General features: G+C 33.1%; 4 protein-coding genes across 4 annotated transcripts in view; 1 reads left to right on the top strand and 3 right to left on the bottom strand.

The window, feature by feature from the left end:
* LOAG_18166 (hypothetical protein) overlaps window positions 1-672 on the bottom strand; it is a 6,244-nt gene extending 5,572 nt beyond the window's left edge. The window contains exon 1 of the mRNA XM_020450832.1: window positions 524-672. Coding sequence (XP_020305442.1) covers window positions 524-613 — 90 coding nt within the window. The 5' untranslated portion in view covers window positions 614-672. The remainder of the gene's footprint in view (window positions 1-523) is intronic.
* A 4,536-nt stretch (window positions 673-5,208) lies between these two features.
* On the bottom strand, window positions 5,209-8,176 carry LOAG_03129 (cyclin C; the record flags this gene model as incomplete). The annotated part of the gene is made up of 8 exons (XM_003138666.2): window positions 8,089-8,176; window positions 7,764-7,870; window positions 7,510-7,606; window positions 7,250-7,371; window positions 6,668-6,785; window positions 6,219-6,358; window positions 5,830-5,915; window positions 5,209-5,460 (listed from the first exon to the last, which is right to left on the bottom strand). The coding sequence occupies exons 1-8, from the start codon at window positions 8,118-8,120 to the stop codon at window positions 5,209-5,211; spliced, it is 954 nt and encodes a 317-aa protein (XP_003138714.1). The 5' UTR covers window positions 8,121-8,176.
* A 900-nt stretch (window positions 8,177-9,076) lies between these two features.
* LOAG_03128 (hypothetical protein) lies at window positions 9,077-10,488 on the bottom strand. Its single transcript, XM_003138665.2, has 4 exons — window positions 10,309-10,488; window positions 9,783-9,847; window positions 9,454-9,648; window positions 9,077-9,294 (listed from the first exon to the last, which is right to left on the bottom strand). Exons 1-4 carry the CDS (start codon window positions 10,474-10,476, stop codon window positions 9,102-9,104), a joined length of 621 nt encoding a protein of 206 aa, XP_003138713.1. The 5' UTR covers window positions 10,477-10,488; the 3' UTR covers window positions 9,077-9,101.
* A 1,110-nt stretch (window positions 10,489-11,598) lies between these two features.
* On the top strand, window positions 11,599-15,078 carry LOAG_03127 (hypothetical protein; the record flags this gene model as incomplete). Its single annotated transcript, XM_020446219.1, has 8 exons — window positions 11,599-11,799; window positions 12,511-12,554; window positions 13,116-13,188; window positions 13,541-13,672; window positions 14,012-14,119; window positions 14,300-14,536; window positions 14,638-14,822; window positions 15,033-15,078. 8 exons carry the CDS (start codon window positions 11,599-11,601, stop codon window positions 15,076-15,078), a joined length of 1,026 nt encoding a protein of 341 aa, XP_020303410.1.
* Window positions 15,079-16,042: the final 964 nt, after the last annotated feature.

Below are 16,042 nucleotides of genomic sequence, written 5' to 3'. Positions count from 1 at the left end.
AGAGTAATTGATAAAACAGCTAGTAAATCAGTAAAACATGATAATACACGATAAATTCACTATTCCAACAGAAAAGTAAGAAATATAAATTCTACCGTTTCAATTCTCAAGCAAAGTTAATAACAGATCTTTCTGAAATTTATAAACTTGCTCCTCTGACAACTCGATAAATTTCACGCCACCACCAAGCAATATATTGGCTGTTTCCGGGACAGTATATACCTTCCATCCAATTTCCTCGAAAAAATGTCCGAAGACGCTCCTAAAAACCATTGCACAAATGCATAGTAGTAATTAAGAAACAACAGTCAAGTTGTGTTAATGATGAAGGAACAATTCAGGAGAACGAGGAAGTATGACTCAAAGAAACAAATAGCTAGGAAGCCAAAATAAATCTTTCAGCTGTTTGGGTTAAATTGTGTGTTTTTATTTATAAAGTATCAAGTGACTTTCCAAAATAATATTATAATCCTATATTTTTCAAACCAAAAAATAACTGTAAATCAAAAATCAAACATCTCACTTGTCCTGTGGTTTTTCCACCACAGGGACCACCTGTAAGGACAATTTTATAGATACGACGTTTTTCAACATGTGGATCTGGTTCGACCATTCCGAATGTTCCGTTTCGTGTGCAAATCGTTGGTGACGTCTGAGTTATCGTGATGCTCTATGAGAATAGATCACAACAAATGTCAAATAAATTGCGATTTAACCATTAATTATAATAAACGGCAGTGATAAGTGCGTAGGAATCGAAATAAAAGATACCACACATATTTTCACACCAATGATAGAGAATGAACGGAATTAATAAATTAAATTCAACAGTTGACATATGCGCTTGTAAGTCATACATGTCTCCATGTGTACTATTTACTCTTCGATATAAGCACGCATTCACGCTATTATAATCGATTTTTCCTTTCATATTTTTTTTCCAACGTAATATGAATTGCACTATGACTGCAGCTGCTGTCGTAAGATGACCGAAAATTTTTCTATAATACAGTATTGGACACTAGCGCCATCGACGGAATCCTTTGATCGTCCCAACGAAGTAGGAACAGTGTGACAGAAACCACAAATTGATGAAGAGACTAATCTTTTTCTTCTCTCTCCGTATGCACGAATTTTATATGCCTTCAATTCTTGGGAAAGATTTGGTGGAGGAATGGCGCTATTGGAGATGAAGTCAAAGGTTACTGCTTCCGGAGTATTGTAGGGGCAAATTTCTCGAAGTAGAGAAATATATAAAGGGAAAGTTGGGAGGGAAGAAAGATAAAGTAAGAAATTTGAATATTAACTGTTTTTTTGTCAGATTGAAACAAAAAACTTAGTTTCAGTTTGAATAAATTTTTTGAGATTGATTAAAAACCAATTTGATTTTGATATTCTGCAAATTTAAATGAGATTTTTTCCAGAAAACTTAAAAGAGAACTTTAAAAATTTTAAAGAGGAACTTTTTTCTATGTTTTGTAATATTTTCGTTGTATTGGCATTGATTTCCCTTAGTATGTATGCACAATACTTCAAACGGTTTTTTCTTTCGGAAACAGATTTTTAGTATCATCTATCAAACTACTTCGTCTTGATCATTCCTCTGACAGTCAAATTTTACATAAATTTTGTATTTCACAGAAAAACGATTGGATAAATTGTTGAGCATAATTAATCCGAAATTGAAAAACAAAAAATAAAAAATGGTTTAGAGAATTCAAAGAAAATTCGAACTTGAGTTTATTTAAAAGTCAGCGTTTCTCTGAATAAATTCGAATTTGAGTGTTTTCAACAGTGTAGGACTTAGATCTAATCTTTCAATCAAAATTCTTCAAGTTTATAAATATAATTTCATAATGGGAAAAAACATAAAGGGTACTACAATGAATAAACAGAATGAAATATGGTACGGTAATTGTGCAAGAATAGAAGAAATGTGGTTAAAAGAATTGAAAGTTGTGATCAATTTATACTGTCACTTTACAAAATTTCATGCACATTAATATGGAAGAAGTGATCTTTGCTTTCTAAATTGCTTACGTTTCTCTCCATAAATTGTTTACATTTAAGGCATGATCTTTGTCCCGATAACTTTTGACAAGGTTATTTGATGAATTGCTCATTTGCTTTAATGATTTCCGAACAAATAGCACAATGTGATCGTTTCCCACTCTTTTTTTCTTTTTCTTTTTATAAACATTTTGCAATCAACGATTAGTGTTACAAGATGTGCAGTCAATTTTGCAGAATGTTTTTTACTTGAATATTTGCAACATTTTATATCAAAATTATCGTATACTAATGAGTGCGCAAAAAATGTAAAATGAATATTCCTGAAGGTAAATGTTTTTTTTTTATGTAACACTGTTATAGTTTTATGATTTCCATTATAGTTATACGGTCACTATAGTTATATGGCCAGCCGATGTAGTGGACATAAGGAACGAAGCAGAAAAAGAAAAAGAAAAAAAAAATAATCCGAAAAATTATGACTGAGAAGAAATCTTATGAACGAATCAAAATTTAAAATGAAATTATTGTAAGGGAAAAAAAATGAAAGGAAAAGAAAACAACCAAATATAGGATAAGTTATGAATGATAAATAAATTAGAGAAAAGATACAGATCGTTAAAATAGTGTGTAATTGCTATTCAAGAGTGGAAAAATAAAGCGTGTGATAGTTAGTAACAGGATATGATGAAGAAGAGTGCTCCCAGAATGATATCAATACGGAGATATGTTTCCATGGCAAGCAAATTAATTATAAATGATGGATAGGCAGTATTTGAAGAGGTGGAAGTTAAAGAAATGTACTTAGACGACGATCAATAAATTGCATGACGTGAGTTAAAATGAAAGTACAATAAATTTTGCAAATTATAATTGCTTCTTTACAACAATAAAAATTTTAACATATAGATAAAATATATATATTTAGTTAAATATGTTCACCATTCTTGTATCGAAACAGTTTCATAAACATGTGCTTCAAATGTTAAGCAATAATTTTAATTTCTTTTTAACTAGCTAAAACTTAGTGGGAGTGAATGAAATTAGAAGAGAACGAATTAAATTACGATGAAAGTCAAGTTGAATGAATTGGAATTAAACAATATGTAAATTGCAAAAGATGGAATAAAGATGAAGTTTACATATTTCAGATGTCAAAGTTTCAAAAAAAAAAAAGAAAAAACGGGAATAATAGAAACAGCGAATGATTTTTTTTCGATGAGTGGAACTGATTAATTTGTTTGAAAATGTAACAATTTGTTCTGCTTATGTTTAAAGCGTAACTGAAGAGGAATTAAAATTACAATTTCAATCAAATACAATAATTAAATTCTGATTTAAGAAAGACAAATTTTAGTCGGATTGTACTGGAAAAACAAACAAATAAAATTAAAATAATTAGATGAGATCAATAAATAAAACTAAACTGAATTAAAATAAATATAAAAATTGTACAAGTTGAAAGGGATTACTTTTTTTCTAAGTTAGTTGACTAATATTACATGCAAGTAAATGCAATCAGATTCAATAAAATGAAAAAAAAAAAATAATAAGAGAAATGAACCAACTAACTGCTTGAGTTGTATTAGAATTTCTGTTGTTCACAAATCTCTTCTTCATCTATCTTACAAATCTTTTTATCTTTTTTGATGTCTTTGAGATTTAGAAAAGACGGAAAAAGAAACAGAAAATTCAGGAAAAAAAAGAACCGCTGTTAACTATTTATTATCAGCCTTACTAATTTCTATCCATTCATTTCTCCCAACCAAATAATTTATTTTGTAACTTTCTAATTTTATATTATCCGTTACTATATCATACTATTATAGTATCATATCATTACAATACCATTTCATATTGTTATTCTAGTATCAAATTAATAAATAATATATTGTAATCATTAGCTGATATTACATCATGATATTTTCAATTATGAAGTTAATTTGATGCATTTGATAACGGACAATTATGATGTTATGATTTGATAAGGTTAAATATCTTATTCCATCATCCCCAGTAATTTTTCTTTCTAATTTACTAAAATATAACCTGATGATAATCACACAGTTACGACAACTATGTTAATCTTGCTGAGTAATTCATTATTTAGGATTATTGTTATTTTCCTTAGTAAATGTAAATAATTTACTTCTTACCTGTTGACCTAATAACGATGCATGCATGTAACGGTAGCCTGATTAGAACATAAAATTCTTCCAACCTCAAGTTATTACGAATTTTAGTTGTTGCTTTGAAATACATATATTTCTGGATTTAAGAAAAGTTCGAGTCCTAAAAATCCTTTTCATTGAATCAAAAAGCTATATTTTTGGATTTAAGAAGAGATTCGATTTCAAAAATTTGTATCACTTAATCAAGAAAATAATGAACCTTAGAAGATAAATGCTCATTACTTATCTAACGCTCAATGCTTAATGCAAGGTTTCAATCTGATTATTTCAGTTCTGCAAAGGTAAAGCGGAAATCTTCTCGCTGATCATCGATTATACATTAATTTTGAAACGAAAGTTTACATTGCCGCTCAATCTTTCTGCTTAGTACTTTGTTGAATATGATAATATGACGTAACTACTACCGACTTTAGTGTCAGGGATGCTAATACTTCAAATCCTTCACTGTAGGGCAGTCTATATCAAGATTGTTCCAAATTCTTCAACAGTATTATCAGGTACTTTGGAATATTACCAAATACTATAATGAAATGGTCTTTTATTAGTATGAATTCTGTTTGTAAGTGAACGTCTTATCAATGTAACAGCAGTAGGGATCCATATCTTCAGATGGCAAAAAAAATGCATCACGTAAGGCGTATTTATATGTGGGTATCTCAGAAGAACAGAACTGCAAAGTGCTAATATTTACTTGACTTTTTTTTGCTCAGAAAAACAATTAAGAGTCATATACTCCATTTCATATATCACAGCAAACAACGTAACTAAACAGTAAAGTTTAATAAATGATAAAAAGACTGTTATGTTGGGTGAAATTGCAAAATAGTTCGGAATGAAAGACGAATGCAGTCTAGATACGGACTGCATACCAACATGTATTTTGTTTGCTGTCTTTAGGATGAGAACCATCCATCTCTCTCAAAAAACAATAAGAGGGAATTTGCAAGCTGGAAGAAATATTTCATTTTTTCCTTGTATGCCGTAATAGTGGACTTTTGCAACATAACTAATGTGCCTCAAACTTTATATTAGCAACTGGAGGCATAGGTGGTGGCCCCATGGAAACACCTTGATGAACATTCATATTATTTACTTGAAGACCACCATGAGAATGTGATTGCATCATAGCGGCACCCGATGATTGTGGACCTGGATTGGGACGCGGAATTTTTTGTAGAATCGCTACGAGTTGCTCCTTTTCATCAAAAGTTTTCCATATGCTATATAAATTTATAATGATTTTCTGGATTTCCAATACCTAAAATAAAGTCTGGAAGTCATATGCAGCATACGTGGATTAACGTTTTAATAAATATGGAATAATACATTTAAGTCTACTAGACTTCTTATCAAGTCTTGAGTTATGCTATACAATCTGAAAGTTTCTGGTGCTGCGGGATGTCGTGCATCTTCCACTGGAATAATTTCACCCTTAAAATTGTTGATCTTGCTACTTGTACAGTCGACTGCCAGCCAAAAAAAAGTGGAGATTTAAATTTCTCAGATCAGTCCAGAAATTCCCACAAGAAATACAATAACTAGAAATCCTGACTAAAAATTGCGAAATTAAACTGAACATAAAAAATAATGCTTTCAAATAAATGTGGTAGAGAGAATAAGTATTCACCTTTTCAAAATCCACCGCAAGCATGGCAAACCAGCTTTTCAGCTCCCTATCTCTATTTGTCCAAACTGATGCTATCAAAATGCATGCTAAAAATAATTGTTCGGAACTTTGTCAGTATTTATGTGCTTTGATTAACTTTTCATGCTTGCATTTTCGTAAGGGATGGAAGATAGATTTGCATGCCAAGTTTATTTCAGATTATCCACAAAACTTGCAGCTTTTTCCCATTTTTAGTCCTATCTGAGGGAAAATCCACTATTTTCAAAATACTGCAGAGTGGACAGCTACTAGCCCCTCACAGCAAACACATGAACTCATATCTTTACTGCAGTATAATCTGAAATGTATTTTATTACATAGAAATTTTCTGGATGCGAAATGAAATTTACCAATTGCAATCTGATGAGGAGGATACATTAATGAAAGGTCCGTCCTTGTACAATCATTACATATTTTCCAAGCATATGATGATATAGTATCGAGATCCTTATGCTCCCTTCCCATTTCAGCCATCAACTGATTCAACGGTCTGTAAATGATGCCCTCAAATTTTTTAAATCGTCACAGTTTTTAGCACAAAATCCGAAATATTTGAGGATTTTCCAAATATGTGTTTGTAATCAAACTTTCTTAATGGAAAAGCAAAGTCTCTAAAAACCGTAATTCTCAAAAACGCGCTAAATTTGCATGTAAGTTGCATCTTAACTTCGCCATTCCATATGAACTAACTACACAATTGCATAACTTGGTTATTGTGGGTCATACAGAAAACTTCATTGAAGACAATTTTACTATTCATGCTTTCCACAGCATTACAGAAGTATAGGTAAGAATAAACCTGTATGGGTGATAAACAATTAGGCAACAATCTAAAATTTCCAAAAGGAAGAATTCTGCTTCCTGTATATGTTGAACTCGTATCATCAAATCTTGCTGTATGAAGGGCCACCGTTTCACTGCAATTGCAAAATTTTATAACAAAACAAAGAAAAGAGTTTCGATTGGTAAATGCAATTTATGTGATGGAAAGAATCTATTCGATTTGTATGTCCATGTTTTTTATCGTATTCGCTGCTTAGAACAGCGGAAAATATTCTTCTCAATTCACAGAAATATATACATAACATTATTAGCTATATCATTAAAGGATAATTGCTAATGGTAATTATGACGAAATAATCAAGTCGAAATCATTTTCATCCATTCAAAGACAAATAAGTTTGCATTAAGAAATCAGTGCAGGTAAGCATATTTACATGTAGATTTGTCTCCTAATTTTGATCTTCCGGTATTATTTTTGATTATCCTTTAACAAAAAAAAATCCTCTGGTTCATCCATTCTGTGCATCAAGAAAAAAATCTAAATCACCTTTGTTATAATAGATGACCAGGAAAATTTTTAAGGACTTCAATAACTTACAAGCATTATTTGTGGCCTGTATGAGCTTATTGTGTGACATCATTCCGTGTTCTTCAACTTTAGATGCTAGAAACAAGGAAGTGGGCGCCAACAAAAACGGATCAATATCTTTCAGTGATCGTCTAAAATAAAAATAAATGTGATAGAGTTTCATCGGGACGCTGAACAATTCCTACATCCGAAAACACAAAAAAGCTGGAAAAAATTTCATTCCCTAATCTTTGTAGTTCATTTTGGGAAATTTTACGAAATTTTATTACCTCGCATAAAAACGACGAAAATAAACACAAGCTGTGGCAATCACTTGCATCCGTGTTTTATGAGGTTGCTGCGAATCCATTCCAATGGTATGTATAACTGGAAAGCATTTTTAAATTCATAAAGACGAAAAAAATACTGTAAGTATAACCTCACGACTACGAAGTTCTTTCATGAGATGCGTGTTTTGGAGCAGAACGTACATCAGTGACAATTTCAATACCGATAAACGAATAATATTATTCATATTACTTACAATTGCAGAAAAATATCATCAACTTCGTATATTCTTCTTCCGTAATACATTTCATATCTTCGCCACGCATCCGTAGAATATCCTGCTTGTCTAAAATCCACTGTTCCCTAAAATTTTTCTCCTCATACCCAATTCAATGATATATTTCATCAATAACGAATGTTAAAAAGAAAATGTTGCATAATGATGATATACATATAACTGCCTTATGATATATAGTAAGTATAAACTGCTTATGATGAAAATGTCGCAAGCAGTATAGTTGTACATCTAAATCTACATGATGAACTTGCAGATACAGACATAAATTACAAATTGTACAAACCAATGTGAACTTTGCCAGAAATTTCCCGCCATTTTAACGTATAATTTGTATCCAGCTTTCACTGCTCATAACTTTAGCATCTAAAATTATATATTAGTATCTGATCAAAGTCATTATTTTCATACATTCTAATCATAAATATTACTTTATGGATCACATGAATAATATATACATATCTGGAATTTACGTAAGTGAATGCTTATATCAATGTATACGTGTATTTATCTGGATAATGAAGTGAATATATGTGCACATGAAAATAACGTCGTAAACATATTACTAACACTTGAACTAATATCCATCCTGAGAAATTTTACTTATGCAAAACCTCCCATCATTACATTCTTATTGAATTTGTTAGGTTATTATTAAACAATAAACACCAAACACGGTTAGTTATAGGTATGATACGGTACCACTAAGATCACATCCACAAACAGATCATACGGCAACTATTTCATGAGTACTTATCCCCTTCACGCATAATTTACATGGACAAATTACTTTCAATATCTGTAACCACATTGAACCATAATCCTTCCATCATCCTCTCATTCTTTATGCGATACATATCTTGAGAATTTTGAACATCTCTGCAGTCTCTGTTTTCGTGCAATCTCCAACCATGCCCCTCTTTTCTCTAGCAATCCATTGTTTCGCATCTCTTTCGTATAGGATTCAATCGCTGGGCATCATCTCTACACTCTCCATGAAATTCATAGTCTCATAGGGCAATCAACTCGTGAGTGGTATTTTATAATTGCTTAACACGAATTACTTTACCTGGCCATAACAATCTAGTAATAATGTTGATTTCAGTAAAGATATTAGGAATACTAGTGGAGTTCTAAATAACTGTGTGTCACTTTGAGATCTCTTCATATTTTCATTGGTCGTTCATACATAATTGATTTCACATTACACTGATATGTTATTTCAATAAACAATAAACTTTAAATAAGTAATTTAAATGAATAACAAGGATGGACAGTGTAAGGTATAATGAACCAAAGCTATCGGAAACAAAATTCTTTGGGAGGTGGGATCGTCGGCACTTTGCCATATTCAAACTCATCTCTGTCAAACTGCTTTATTTGTTCGACAGTTAAGTCTTCCATCTTCGAATAAAACTGTTGCATTAAATTATTGCAACCACCATAGGTAAACTCACTTTTTCCTAAATATACGCAGTCTAGACACTCCGACCTGAAATCAAGTTCCATGCATTGCCGTCACCATAACTTCCATTGAAAATATTCAACATTGATGATTGATGCTGGAAACTCTATCTAATCGATATGAATGAGAGCTCGTGCTTTATTAAATTCCTAAAAAGCTCATGTGTTTATAAAAAAATCTGTTTACTTTGTTTTGTTGAAGATTATTTCGGAATTCTTATTAGCTGGAAACAATTCTGCGCCTGATGCTCCTTCCGATGACTTTCGTTTGGAAATAAGATCTTTATCGCAAATGCTTTTATCTGTGCCATTTTGATCTTTTATCACCTTAATTTTCGCTTCTTCGCGTCCTTTAAGCAATGGTGAAACCCATTTGTAGCGGCTGAAGCAAAGAGGATAAGTTGAAAACTGAATGAGCTCAACTTTGGATCGATTTTCCCCCTTCTGATCTTGTTTAATATTCACACAAAAATTTGAAGAATGAATGCCAAAACTTTATGCACTGAAAATACCCACCTCTTATCAAAATATTGTGAGGATGACTGGAAATGCTCGTTAAATCCCTGATTTACAAGACCTGTCTGAAATAACATTTAAGCAAGAAATAAAGTATAAATTGCGAATCTATTATTGCTCACAATTATTTTTCCAATAACATCAAACTTTCTCTTGAAATTAGGTTTACGAAGTTAAGAACGAGAATAATGTACTTTTTTAAAGAAAGAATTCGAAACTTCACAGTAGTATTTGCTAATTGGAAATATTTGCTCAAATAAGTCGTCAGTGAAGTAGTGCAAAACTAAGGATTGGTAATCAAAGCTGATTAGGCGAGTGACAAATTAAGAAAATAAATCACTATATTATTTAAAAGTTACTGATGAAAGATTAGACAAGAAATGGTTAAAGTATAGGGACTTGGAAAAGGAATTGAAGAAATTACTGCCAAAAGCGTAAGATTAAGCATTGGACACAAATAATTTTAGAGGGAAAATCCAAAAAGCATTGAGCTCAATTATACTATTCATCAGAATGACTGATTTACCTGTCCAGTTGGATGTCTACGACGTTCCGGCTGTACATCAACATTCCTAATATCTGACTGCTGTAGGTCCATAATTTCGGGTTGTACGATATGTGCAAATGGACATGCTTCGCCATTGCGGCAATTACCTCGTGTAAAAAATTTACATCGGATTATTGGACGATGCATGATGGTTATTGTAAACTTCTGAAAAAAAAAGAAATTTCTGAGAAACGCAACATTTCATTGAAGCCAACAATAATAAAACTAGAAAACCGCACTGCATATACGCCTTAATGTCCTGTAACCTAGATTACATTAACAAATTAAAGTCCAGAAATGATATTATCAATCAATGAAGTCTTAAGACATATCAATTAAGTGAATCAATTACAAAATGAACTACTGATATGGCATGGGATAAGTAAACGGTAGCACTGAAATTGGTAGAAAACATGAAAAAATGAAAGTGAAGAATTGACCTGACCTATTATATAAGCAGAGATGAGATGTTGTGAAGGTCATAATCAATAATCCAAGGTAAGTCATACACGAGGTGGAGGAGGAATTGATCGCCGCTTATTTTAATTTTATAAATTAAAGTTCGGCTGCGTATAAACGTGCGGTGCGAATTTTGATGATTGATGTTTATTCGATCTGCCATGGAACGAAGTCATTTATCCCTATTGTCGATTTGTCTTACGGTGTCTTGTGTCGGTTCCGGTTGTCGTCCCATTTCGTGGTTTCCGTTCCGGTATTCTGGTTAATGTTATTTAGCTTGTTACTCAGTGACTTATTCAAGTGTATTTTCCGTGGACTAACTTCACTTCTGTCTAGAAATTTGCTGTTCAACAGATTGTTCACAGAAATTTATGTGGTCTTTCCAATTCACTGTTAATGTTGTGAACTTAGCAGAATCTCTTTTAACCGCGCATTTTGACAGTCTTTCTTTGTAAAGACAAATACGGTAGGATGGGAATGGATACGAGAGATTCTGTGCATGTGGGGGTTATTTTCCTGAAGGGACCCTTTGTTGATATTTTACAAATAGTGATAATTGTGCATTCTTGTATATTATATTTTTGCTCATGCTATACCATTATGCGGTTTGTTCTTATTGTACAAATCAAAATTGATGCGTTATAACTGAATTAAACAATTATAATTGCGTAAATGAAGAATCGAATTGGATAGAATTACAAATTGGTTCAGTTTAATGTAATGCATAATGTGATTACATTCTTCTGGGATCCTGTATCTTTTTTATTTTTATATCTTCTAGAGAAGTTTGTCAATTGACATTAGAACACGATGAAACGCCACGGTGGTGATGATGATTTAGGCTCGTCGGATAACTATGAAAGTGGAAAATCCGGCAAGCGACAACGCCCGGATAGTTATCAGGAAGCTCTGGCAGTTGGCAAATATGAATTAAGGCTATTAGTATCCAGTCGTGGGGCTGGTGGAATTATCGGCAAAGGTGGCGAAAATATCAAACGATTAAGATCGGAGGTTTGACTTTTTTTCGTACTTTTTAAAGAAAACATAACGTTATGTTAAATATGTCGGACGTATGCACGAAACGGACCTAAAGTTGTTGTTGTTGAAACGCTGGACATTTGTAGCATGTTTGATTTCGAGGAAACAGTTTCTTATGACTGATATTATAAATGCCAGATTAAAGTAAATAGTTTAACACTTTAATACATGAGCTGCCTCTGCAGATGTTTACTTAGCCATATCCAGTGTGTAGTTACACTGTCATCGAGATGTGTAGTGCACTGAGTAACCCTGTTGCTCTGTTAGTTGGACGGTCGCTATTCTTTTTTCGTAAGAACTGTAAAGTAATTCAAGTAATGCGTTCAAAAAGAAGTATCACTTCATTCATGTCATTGAAATGTTACATTCTTGAAAGATATTTCCCGAAAAATCAATACATCATGTATGATATAGTTGATTAATGCGCTCTTTTCAGCCCTAACTCCCAGTCACAATCCTGATATCCAATCCCGATGCCCGATCTCTTTCAAGTTCACCGACAACACACTGTTGTCGTTGGATGGTGCAATATGTATTTATGGATTATGAATTTAAGTGAAAGGCCAAGGCAAACACTGCTACCAAACACCAACTGCCTGTCTTTGTCCTAATTTCCATTTCAGTCCCACAGTTTTCAATTTTTCTTTTTTTCTCAAATTTAAAACTTCATCCTTTGCTTTGCAGTACGATGCGAATGTCACAGTCCCCGATAGCCAGACTCCTGAACGGTAATCCCTGCTCCCGTCTCTCAATTTTCTGTGTATTTTTCTTCTTTCCAATCTATTAAATGGGAACAAATTTCTTAGTTTATTCAGCTAACTCAAGACAGTCAATCACTTTTCAGTAATTGCTATTTCATAGGAACACTACTTTTTGCTTTTGGGTGAAATTGTTGTGAAACCCAGTAATAGCCTAACCATTAAGTAAATTAAATTAAATGTTGACATTTTGGGCCTTTCTTGGCTGGTCGATACTTGACTGCATCCGGCGTGCACAAGAAACGCAGTGCATTGAATATCCGGACAGACTGAGTATTTGTTTCTTTTCTAAATAAGATTGGGTTTCTGCTAGGAAGAATCTCCCAATATCTTTCCGCTAGTGAATATTTTGAGCAGTAAGGGAAGCTCTCATTTCCTCATATTGGTTAAATTTTTCTACGTCCCACTGAAAGATTTATTTTTGAACCACGGATCTAACGTTTTTCCAACCATGAATTAAATAATTTGATCAGATTTTTCTTTTTAAATAAAATGAAATTCAATTGTGAAGTTTTGAAATTCTCATTTCAGAATTGCTACCATTGTTGCAACAATTGAAAACGTACTCGCAATTGTTACCGAAATTATTCCGAAACTTGATGATGTTAGTTAATTTACTGTTATTTTTTTTCTTTTTTCAGTATTTCAGTGAAAAACGAACGAAAAATTAGAAAGCATGATACTACAATAAGGACGCATTAATGCTATAAATTTGTAATCTGGCTTTGATTCGTGTTTTATTGTGTTCAAGTATTTGGTATCACTGGAAAGGGAGCGTGTTTGCAGTTAAATCATACCAGATCACATACTGACCGCTTTTGATACCTATCAGTTATTCTTCTAGGAAAAACAAAGGATTGCTTATTGTCTTGCCAGAAAGCTATGTTTTTTATTCTATGGTTTATTCTTGGAAAAGCAAATAATTTGGAAAAAAAGAATTTAGGAGATTATTGCAGAGTCGAGAAGGTGATTCCAATCGTCCAATAGAGCTTCGTGTTTTGGTACATTCGTCACATGCTGGTGCCGTTATCGGACGTCAAGGATCGAAAATTAAGGAAATGAAGGAAGAACTTGGTGTGCAAATGAAGGTGATTTTAGCTTATTCCTCGTTCAGTGAAGGCATAAGCATTTTAAATGTCAGCTTTATAAATGCTATATATATATATGGCTTGAGTTACTGCTCATTTATTATCTTCAGAATTCATTCCTTGTTCATGGATCCTCATCTTTTGCCGTTATAACTGTTTCCAGCGTCTCATCATAGAATTAACCTTTCATAAATTAACTCTTGTTAGCAAACTTATTTATTTACCACTTATCCTGGAGCATTTCTTTCATCTTTTAGATATAAGTTAGCATGACTTTATTTTCTGTTTTTTTCCGTACTTTGTGTGAGTTATCATGCATCATAACAGGTATAATTCTAGGTATTTGCACAATGTCCACCTCAGTCTACAGAACGTGTTGTATCAATTAAAGGAGCCCCCGACAAAATAATAGCTTGTGTGAACCATATCATGAACATGCTTAAAGAGGTTTTGCCAATTTTATAGATATCAGTGACCCATTTGCTGGATCATCTTTGTCAATTTCATTCTTGGACTCAAATATGAAGTTTAATGCCTTAAACCGATCAAGCCTAAGTGTGCAAAAAGTATGCAAAAATACAAAGTTTTCGTAATTTACTGTAGAATTTCGGACGAAAATGATTTCAGATTCCAATCAAAGGAGTAACGAAGCCATATGAATCGATGTTTTATGATCCAAGCTATTCAGCTGAGTATGGTGGATATCCACCGGATCGTAACTATCGCGGTCCAATGATTCGTGGACCAATGGCGATGACTTCATACGGTAATTATGGCCGTAATTTTCCACGACAGATTGGCGGACGTGGTCCTTTATCAGCTGTTGCGTTACCACCATATATGGGCCCGGAAGAAAGCACTCAGGTTAAGATTAAGATATAAGGTTTTTATTCCAAATGCAGTTTTAGAGTGGTGTAATTCACTTCACTTCAAAAGCTTTTTGGAAGGAAAAAAGATTGTTTTAGGTGACGATACCAAATGAGCTCGGTGGTACCATAATTGGTAAGGGCGGTGAACGTATCAATAGAGTACGTGAAGAATCAGGAGCTCAGATCGTTGTGGGACCACAGCAGGAATCTGGCGAGCGTATCATAACGATTACTGGTACCTCAACAGCTATACAAACAGCCCAGTATTTGTTGCAGCAATGGTTAGTGTTAGTTTTAATAGGGTTGAAGAAACTTATATAGTTTGGCGTCATGAAACTAAGTTTAGGCTTCTATGTTCAAGCCAAAACTACTTGACTATATCCGAAAGTCATGATAAGAATAGTAATGTAATGAATTTCCTGTTACCGAGTTCATTATAAAACCCGAGTTGGTGTTGCTGCTAACTAACTGATCGGTCATGCCTATTTCAGTGTTCGCCAATCCGTTGCGGGACGAAGATATTTGAATGAAATATAACTGATGTGATGGAGAAAAGTTTATGAAACTTCGGTTTTTAATTTTGTGTTATGATTGTAAATCACTTGAGCGTGTTTTTTTTAGATTTAATTTTTTAAATAGCTTTTTTATTGTTGTCAGCTGAAATATGCGCTTTTATAGTAAAAAAAAAAGTTTGTTCCTTCCTTTGTTGTAATAAAAGCAGTACTTGTTATTGGGAAGTATATCTTCGAAGTATGCATATTTTGGCAGTATTTCATTTCTAAAAGGAGCTTATTAATTACAGGTATATAGAGTATAGCTTTCGAGTAGGAAGCCTACGGGTTTTCGGGGTGAGGCGATTCATTAATTGAAAGAACTGTGATTATAATTTTAATCCCAACCAAGTACGGAATGTTCACTCAAAAAGTTACACGTCAAGTGTTTGAATTTTTGGAATTTGAAGTTCTGGTACTGGAGTAAATAGTACTGATGGACTTCTCTTTTACTACTTTTACTACTGGGTCGATGGTTGGTTCAAAGGAAGAATTTCGTTAATTATAACAAGCAGACGGTTCAAATAATAGAATTTGTGCCATTTGTTCGGATTGCCCCCATAGTTCCGTATGTGCTGTTACTGTTCCAATCATGTTTCGGATTTGGAATTCTGCATCGACTTGGACTCCCATCCTCGGGAAAAATTCAAGTTCTTATGCTTGCTGGGATTTTGTTCCAGATAGGCAGGTTACAGTTTTTACCTAATTATTCACAAAGAGAAGTTGGGTTGCTAGTTTTATGCTTATTATCAGTTGTTGCACTTTAAACTTGCTGAAATTTGCTTTGAAATTCTATATACTAGTGCAGAAACTGTGATTGTACAAGTATTTGACTGGACAGTATTGATAATTGGGTCATTGTTTGTGGTGATTGAATCGAATTTTGCCTGGTATACCAAACCTTAAGATTTCCGGATGGATGGAAGATTTATGCGATTGCTGCCAATAGG

This window comes from Loa loa, assembly GCF_000183805.2.
Source record: "Loa loa unplaced genomic scaffold supercont3.212, whole genome shotgun sequence".
Classification (NCBI taxonomy): domain Eukaryota; kingdom Metazoa; phylum Nematoda; class Chromadorea; order Rhabditida; family Onchocercidae; genus Loa; species Loa loa.
Note: the sequence above shows the minus strand (reverse complement) of the source record. Positions and strands in the feature narration are given on the sequence as shown.

Excerpts from the sequence above, each read along its gene's own strand:
- LOAG_03128 (XM_003138665.2), bottom strand. The coding sequence starts at position 10,476 with ATGCATCGTCCAATAATCCGATGTAAATTTTTTACACGAGGTAATTGC. Across the intron at positions 9,848-10,308 it reads GTAGACATCCAACTGGACAG|ACAGGTCTTGTAAATCAGGG; the intron begins GTAAATCAGTCA and ends ATGTTATTTCAG. Across the intron at positions 9,649-9,782 it reads TCACAATATTTTGATAAGAG|CCGCTACAAATGGGTTTCAC; the intron begins GTGGGTATTTTC and ends TCTTTGCTTCAG.